The 9,186-nt window shown below is 42.1% G+C and overlaps 1 protein-coding gene across 1 annotated transcript; it reads left to right on the plus strand.

Moving 5' to 3' along the window:
* The first annotated feature begins 2,829 nt into the window (after positions 1 to 2,829).
* LOC308331520 (proteolipid protein 2-like) lies at positions 2,830 to 3,490 on the plus strand. Its single transcript, XM_080786982.1, has one exon. It carries the CDS (start codon positions 2,836 to 2,838, stop codon positions 3,277 to 3,279), a length of 444 nt encoding a protein of 147 aa, XP_080643108.1. The 5' UTR covers positions 2,830 to 2,835; the 3' UTR covers positions 3,280 to 3,490.
* Positions 3,491 to 9,186: the final 5,696 nt, after the last annotated feature.

The raw sequence follows: 9,186 nt of genomic DNA on the forward strand, positions 1-9,186 counted from the left end.
TTTGTCTTGATTTCCATACGGGCAGTCCGTGTGAGACTAGCATTCATTCATGACGCCTACATTTCTGTACTACAAAACTACAAATATAAATACTTTACTTTAGCCATAAACTCCTTTTATAAATCTATGATAAACTCACCGAAAACAGAGGTGGTTTTAAGGAGCTGAAACCCAATGGGAAGACTCTGAACCACCACCTTTTGTGTAAAATATAAAAATTAACTTTTTTGGCATCTATCCACTAGGCCTACTTACTAGAACAGTCGTGGTTCCCAAATAGGGGGAAATCCAAACGTTTTTATTTCCAGGGAGCTAAATGATAATTAGGAACTAAATGGTTAATTCCGCGGAACTTTACACCAACACAGTACACCAACCACGAAGGGACTCGAACCCTCAATCTTCTGATTCGAAGTCAGACGCCTTATCCATTAGGCCACGTGGTCCTCGGTAACAAATGATGTAACTTGTTGTGCTATACGTCAGTGGTTCTCGACCGGTGGTCCGGGGACCACCACTGGTCCTTGAGGAGGTTCCAGGGGGTCCCCAGCTAAATGATGGAGAGTTGGTAACCCTCTTGAGAGTGTAAAATGAAATCTTGAGAGTTTAACTTTAATTACCGGTACTCAAGAAAATTATTGTTAAACATTGTTATTTTTGTGAACATTTGCCTGTTGTCTCTCCTAATGTAGCCTCGGAAACCCAGACGTTTTAATTTACTCCTAACGGTACCAACATCAATACAGCATGGAATTGTGGACAAAATATTTTTCAACAACAATATAAGTTTTGTGTCTGAGAGGCTAAATGTTATCAAATAGTGGCCCATATGGCTCAAATGCTGACTAAATAATGGACCTTGATATATGAAAAAGGTTGAAAACCTGGTGGTATATATGAACACTGAGCAACTACAAACACAGTGGTTCTCAAAGTGGGGTCCGGGGGACCCCAGGGGTCCTTGTCCTTGAGGGGGCTCAGGTTTAGGGGGGTTGGAATATGTTGTTGAAGTCAAAAGTGAATTTATTTAGCATCACAGTCAGTTTAACCACTTGAACCCCAACATATAGGGTTCAAATTGTGAGGGGGATAGGATTTGAAAAAAATCAAGCATAAACATTATGGTACCACAATGAAAACAATGTGTAAAGCCAAGATTGATTGAACATTTTATTCACAGTTTGAGGAATGGGTACAGGATGAGACCAGAAAAAGCACTAAGACTTGTTTACATCAGGGTCCTCATTTTCAATTCATCAGAAGTTCAGAACATTTAAAGATGTAGCCTATAAATATACACTTCTATGCAAAAAAGTAAATCATCATACAGTTGCAAAAAGCACAGTATATGAACAGTATATGAAGAGTATATATTTTTTACTGCCCCCCCCCCCCCCCCCACCCCACAGGTGCCAGTTTCACATTGCCCATAAGTGCTTTTGAAGGAGTCTAGGAATTCACATTTCTTAACGGCTGTTGGTCCACATTTTAGTGCCGCATCACAGTATTACGTTATACTGTAGGCCTACATTATACCCCCAGAAGAGAGAAGACTAGAATATATTCTCACATCACACCGACACCGTTGATATTATCCATTATGTTACCCAGCCTTATTAGTTAGGAAACTGTGTGGCAAAAAAAATATTGCTTATACACTATCTTTCTTCACAAATGTGTTCATGAAGGTATCTGTCTACCATCACCTCTCAATTTGTTCCAACCCAACTCCCTTGGGAAACTTTGTGACAGCTGCTGAAAGTTGGGGTACCATTAACAACCAACCATCCATCCCTTCACATATCCATCCATCCATCCCTTCACCTATCCATCCATCCATCCCTTCACCTATATCCATCCATCCTCGGAGGATTTCAACTGCATCATTCTGCGTGGGGTATGACAGGGTGCAGAGAGAGAGAGAGAGAGAGAGAGAGAGAGAGAGAGAGGACGTGTGGTAATGTAATGTAATGTCCGTCTGTCTTTCATGTGGAACTCTGTAAGCTACCTGGGTGTCTCTTGGCCTGTTCTGTCTTCTAAAAGGGACTCATGTCTCAATGCTTTTACAAGTAACCAACAAGTCTCGCCCGCTCAGCTCACCCATTTATCAAAATGTATGTTCACAAATAGCAGTGGCCTTTTAACCTCCCACCTACATCGTCCCCTTTCATCATAAGCGTCATTGTTTTACTCTGAGGAAAGGTTCGATTTAACCTTTCTTATACTGTCAAGATGAACCATGAGGTGTTGCATTAATATGTTGCTTTTTGTAACAGGATCTTTTGTATGTGTATGACGCATAATAACTCTATGGTATGACGCCTGAGATTCGAACTCAGAACTCCCGCATGAAAGTCCAACATCTTAACCACTATTAGCCACTATGTCCATTTCGCCTCAGGGTTTCCTCTATATAGGGTCTCTATTCATATATACTCTAAGCCCAGGGTCAGGGTCTTTCAGTTACTCTGCTATAAGTCATACAGTCATTTATTACATTTGACCTGTAGAGACGTGATGTCATTAACGGTTTCATTGTATTTCTGTCGTTGAACATCAGAATGACATTGCTGTTTGGCCTTTATAGGCTTCGTAAACACAAGGTGCACAGGGCAGATAGGACGATGATGATGCTTAAAACATGAGTAGTGTGGAAATAGCCCAACGATAATCTCTACAAGATCAAAACGTGTCACAATGTGACGGTGCGTTCTACTCCTGAACGGGGAAGTAGATGTATTATAGACAGAGAGAGAAAAGAAGAAGCGACACTCAGTCTGAGCTATACACAGCCACCGAGAAGACAGCTAAACACAATCTGTAAACCGTCTTCCAATGGGGAATCCAATCTGTAACAGAATGACGGATACCAGTCAGACGGAGACTCGGAAGGGATTTATTCTCGCAGCAGAAGCGGTCCTGAGCCTCGTCGTTCTCATCTGCTACGCCGACTCGTGGTTCGGCTCGATCTTCATGCCCGCCGGCGCCATGATCTTCTCCGCCGGCCTTTTCGTGGTCTTCACGACGAAGCTGGACCGGCGCTTCCTCGGACGGGTCCAGTGGCTCTGGATCGACCTCCTCCGCGTCGTCGTCGACGGCGGGTACTACCTCATCTCCTCTCCCATCATGCTGTACGACTTCAGTCACGACGGTCACATGGACAGCGCCGGCCTCGCGGGCGCCATGTTCGGTCTGACCGCCAGCCTCGTGTACACCTACGACGCGTACTCCATCGTCCGGCAGCTGAGGAGTCGACGGAACGCAGCTTCCCGTGTTTAAACTCGGATCGCAGAGCGTATACACGAGCCAAAGGACACACGTACGGCTTATCCTCGTCAAGAAGAAAACACTGAAAGACCGAATAAAGAGTCACCGGAGACAACTATACCACGCAGAGGGGAAGGTGGACATTAAAGGCCGAAGTCTTTTTTTTCCTGCTATATGACTAATTCTTACTGTAAATTAGGATTAGGCCATACGACGTTAATTGTTATATGGGTCAATATCAAATTGCGGGACTTTTTGAGTTTAAAAATTTCTGGAAAAAAAGTTATTATTTTCTAATATATTATTATTTTATCTTACAGAGTATTCCTTAGAGATTATGTTTTCAGTAATTGCCAAGCTCAGGCATGTTCTGATTTTAGATATTTAATCAAAAAACAGAGATGGTAACTCATTTTTGGTCAACTATGTTACGGACAAAAACTGTAATTGTCTGTATATGGATAAATGTCAGATTTTTAAACAAATCATTGTTCTTGGAAGAATATGCGTCCGCTTACCTTCATTTTCAATTATAATCTCCAATTATTAACGGAAATGGTTTTTTTTTGCATTAAACCTCCTAATTTCACAGAATGCTGTTACCGGTCCAGATGTTTTCTCCTAAAACTCCTGAAATTCATGATAATTTTATTGAAAAAATTATACTGAGCTACATATTTCACTGCTACTAAGTTGCTAAGTCATTTACTTGGAGTTTATGGAACAACTATATATATGTTTTCTTTAAAAACCTAATGGTAACTTAGTTGACAGCATGGTAACATAGTTGACTAAAGTAACAGAGTTGACTGGACATGAAAAAGTATAATGATTTATTTATCAAATAACCTAATCATGAATAAAATGAATTCATGATTATTATTGTATGTTAGCAAACTGCATATTCCACCTCTTAGTGTATTGAATTAAGACCATTTGATATATTGACAAACAAATACAGATAGTTAACATGGAACACTTGCCAGTTTATTAACACAGATTTTACAGACATTGTAAAATGTGCTCCTAACCTGCAAAAAGAAAACGCCGTGTGAAGTGAGTGGTGCAACTCCGTGGGGGGGTCCCCGGGGGGGTCCCCGGAAGTTTTCGTGCTCAGACGGACACAGACAGCTAGCCAGCCAGCCAGGGACGGACACAGCCAGAGACACACATAGCTGTCTATAGGAGTGGTTGCACCACTAAAAAAACACTCTTAGCTTACCACTATAGATGACTTTCATTCTATGCTTTCACATCGAGGGACAGTGACTGCAGACTACATACTTGTAGACAGATGATTCCTCATGGAGGGCGTCCCCCTGGGATTGGCCCTAGCCAGGAAAGTCACCAGCCTGACAGGGTGGGGGCCCACCCACAGTGACAGGATGACCAGGGGTGTGTAGGACGGAGCCCTGAGGCTTGCCCACATCAACTCCTGAATTTCTTTCTTTCCCTAAGCTTTTCAAACCATTCATACAAGTTTGCCATGTTCTGGTAAGAATCGAGAACACTACGACCATGTGCTACATCAACAGGAAAGGGGGACTGATGTCTCTACGCCTGCACATGTTTGGCACACAGGCTGTTGACGTGGTGCGACAAGCACCTCTTGTCACTCACGGCCTGTCACGTCCGGGACTCCTGAATACAGGGACTGGTGTGCATTCCGTTACCACAACTGGTCCTTTGCAGAGGTGGCGGCCCAGATATGGGACAGGTTCGGGGCACCCGAGGTGGACCTGTTAGCCTCAGAGAAAAACAAGAAGTGTTGACTCCTTTATCTCCCTGGCAGGATCACCAACCCTAGGCCTGGATGCCATGGAACAGGCACTGGCCCAAGGGTCTGCTCTACGCATTCACTATTGGACCTGATTCCTCCCGTTCTGGCCAGTGTGAGGACTCCAGCCTGGAGGCAAGAAATATTTCCCCTCCTTTACGACCAGCCTTGGTGGCTCCTCCTATGGAGGGACCTGCTCACGCAGGCAGGGCGCAAGATCTTCCACCCACATCCACAGGACCTGGGCCTCTGGGTCTGGCCTGTGAGGGGTCAAACCTGAACGCAGAGGGCCTGCCCCCGAATGTCGTCGCAATGATTCTAGGCGCCAGGGCCCTGGCGACTATAGACAACAGTACAGCATCGCTTGGAACATGTTTGAACGTTGGTGCTCGGCTAGACCTCATCGGGTGGTCCCGTTCCAGGCCTCGGTGTTGCACATTCTGACCTTCCTGCAGGAGATCCTGGATAGAGGCCTGGAAGGCCTCCGTTAAGGTCAACTTGGCAGCCATTTCGGCATACCACGTCGGCATAAAGCAAGATGGTGGTTCGACAGTTCAAGAGAGGCGTCAAGCGTGCCTGTGCGGTTTCCAGATGTCTGGTCCCGTCCTGGGATCTGACTCTGGTACTGGATGCCCTATCACATCATTCCTTTGAGCCGCTGGAGAAGGTGCAGGACCTGAAGTTCCTTCCGCTCTATTGGTTGCCCTGACAACTGCAAAGCGTGCTAGTGACATGCATGCACTCTTGGTCAGCCCGAGCTGCATGAGATTTAGTGGGAACTCAGGGTGTCTATTAGGCCGAACCTGGTTTTCATGCCTAATAATTTCCCCTCTGTGAGTGCTCCAGTCGACCTAGTGGCGTTCCATCCGCCTTTGTTCTCCTCTGTGGAGGACAGGAGACTGAATCTACCCGGTTAGGGCATTTAAACTGTATGCGGACAGAACTGCTCCCTTCAGGAAGGGTGATAAGTTATTTGTGGCATGGTCAAGGGAAAACCCATATCAAAGGTAAGACTTTCAAAATGGATTATGGAGCCATAGAGCGGAATATAGCCCCCAGAGGGTCTGAGGGCACACTCTACTATAGAGGCATGTCTGCATCCTGGGTATGCCTCCCTTTTTGCAGGGTCGGCATCTCGCCGGGGACAAATTACCAACGCTGCTTCTCTGCAGGTGATAATCGTGACATTTTCTCGAAAAACATGTTTGTCTTTTATTATATTTATTTATTTAATATTTAAAACAGTGTTTTTATTTACTGTACAGTTAGAATAGTAAATTAACTGCTGAAAACTATAAGAACATGACATGAGTGTCAACTATGTTACTCTTAGTCCACTAAGTTACCTATACAAGGGTAACATAGTTGACAGTAACATAGTTGACATATTTGCTGTTTTCTGGTCTAAAAATCAACATGGCTGCCTATCACCAAACACCACATGGCATTTTTACAGAAAGATTCTTCTAAATATTAGATCCACGTTTGAGAAAAGTTGAAATTAAAAGTTATTTATAACAATATTGTAGTAACACTGTTGACATGCGATAATTCCACACATGACTCACACACTACTTCATGTTAAATATTGAAGAAAGAGGAGAAAGAACATACATTGGAGCCATGCCAGTCTGTTCATCAGTAGTTAATGACATCATGTGTAGCAGGTCATGTGATTTAGAAATGACACACCCCCTTGAGAGGTGCTTTTGTAATGGGTAACTTAGTTGACAGTGACTTCTCGGACACGGATAAAATGTGTTATTTTCCATATAATAGTTGATATATTGCCAAAAACATTATATATGAAATGATTATCTTAGCCGTATAAAAATAAAATTATCAAAACAATTTTTGATTAAGCTCATTTTATTGCTGTTTAACTAATTAGAAGATGGTTGTTATTACATTCGGACAGTAACTTAGTTGACATTTTAGTGATATCCAGCCATTTTTGTATTAATTAATGATAAAATTTGTATAAATAAGTATAGTATTTGTAAAGACAGGATCATAATGATCATAAATAGCATTAGTTTTTTTTATTTTACTAAAAGTACATACAAGTTACATCCCTCGGACTTCAAAACTCCCGCAATTTGATATTGACCCATATACCTTTCAATCTGGGTTAGAATCTGTGTTCATTTTTAGATGAACATGAATCTTACGTTATAATCTTAAAGACTTTCATTTGGCCTATTGTTGTTTGTGTATTAGCAAAATGTCCAAGCTAGGCACAGAACATTTTCTAAAACATTATGAACTGTTCAATAAAAGTTTATTCAGTTTGTGTCTTCCATTGTTTGTTCTTTTTTTGATGATACAAGTGAAGACACGTTCATTCACCCTGCTTTGGATTTGTGCATTTTAACTTTTTCGGTGTGTTTTTCTTCCACCCAAAGTAGCCTACTCTTTATGTTCAATAAGATGTGGCCATTAGTGTTTTATTCCTACACAATCCTTTCGCCATTTTCATTAAAAGCCACCATGATATGAGGCTTGACTGTAACTACAACAAGCAAACGTAAATATAATTGTTATTTTCTTTATGTTATCCTGTCACTTTTGTGATCTGAAGTGGTGAAACAACTACTGTACCTTTGGTGTAATATAATTCCAGTGATGCGGAAGAAGTACTCTTACTTTTACTTACTTTTACTTGAGTAAAAGTAGCAATACCTAGAAATAGTCTGTGTTGGTTACAAGTAAAAGTTTGGTATTCAAAATTTACTTGAGTAAAGTATTTGCATCAAAATGTACTTTAAAGTACAAAAGTAAAAGTACCAGGTGTCATCACCATGTTGGCTCATGTCCGTGGCAAAAGGATATACAAAATAGTGGACAACAACATTACAAGAAACACAAAGAGCTAGCCTTTACGTGTCCATTTGGTTCCATTTGTACACTCTCAGAGTTAAGGGGGTTCTTTGCAAATAAAACATTTGAGAACCACTAGTACTATAGTTATACTCAATATGCCATACATATAGTGTCGTAGTAAATAAGTGTCATACATATTCTGAATAAAACCTGGAGAATTGACATTCAGTAATTGCATCGTATGATCAAAATAAGAACAGTATAATGGTGTGTAAAAAATGAAACACAAACATTGCCACGGACATGTTTGTCTGTGTACAGACATATCGATGACCCCTGAAAAGTGCCCATTAGGCAGAAGGTCCCACTGCACAAGTTTTTTTACATCAGATTTACAAGCTCACAATGTGTTACTCTGTGACGCGCTGTGAGCTTGTAGATCGGCTATTTTCAAATAGCCTATAAGTGCAGTATTATATAGGGTTGAAGTGGTTAATGTATGTTTTTTTAAATAATAATCATAGTAGGCCTAAATCAAACGCAGCTTGCGGAGTCAGTTCAGTCAGTCAACCTCAAGGGAGGTTCTTGCCATGCTCAAAGGCCCTTACTATGCTCAAGGGGTTAACACGCTGCTTTACTATGTGGGAGTATACGTGTGTACAAGTCTCACACGTCATTCGCCGATGCGGCAGTCAGCTGACAAACTGGGCAGGCTACTTAAGCTCACTAGTCTCCATGCTCTTCCTGCCTTCCTCTGCTCATGGTTCCCAGTTGCATGTGATGTTTTCTGTTCCTCGTGGTTGTTACTACTGCTTTTGCTGTCTGCGGGTGCAGCTACTGCGTCTGCTGCTTAAATTATGCTTCTCAGCTACTGTCCATGCTGTGATAAGGGCCTGCAGGTTGTATGCAAAATATTGAGTTTGATATGATTCTGCTGATGCTGAGTTCTATCATGTGGCTTCAACAAGCTTCATAATAGCCTGTTCTGGTTATTAAGCTGGATGTGCAGACAGTGCTGCACCTTCTATTGTATGTGGTATATGTGTCTACAGTCAAAGCCACGTTTTCATTTAGCTGATGTTTGCCAAGCCAGCTCAGGCGCAGTGTTTGTCCCCTCCAGCTATGGGTCCTCAAATCATGTGCAGTGGTTGCCACGTGCGCTTTTATAAGCAACGTTGGGCTTGTTTTCTGTAGTCAATCGTTTGTTCTGGTTTTGGTCAATTCATACGTGGCATAGTTATTAATCTTAAAGTTTTCCATGTTTCCAAGAACAGTATCATACGTTATTGTTAATTCATCTCAATGGATTTCAGTCATGC

Source organism: Protomyctophum bolini (genome assembly GCF_963924005.1).
Source record: "Protomyctophum bolini genome assembly, chromosome: 17".
Lineage (NCBI taxonomy): Eukaryota > Metazoa > Chordata > Actinopteri > Myctophiformes > Myctophidae > Protomyctophum > Protomyctophum bolini.

Bases quoted from the DNA above. Each gene is read 5' to 3' on its own strand.
- LOC308331520 (XM_080786982.1), top strand. From the start codon at position 2,836: ATGGGGAATCCAATCTGTAACAGAATGACGGATACCAGTCAGACGGAG.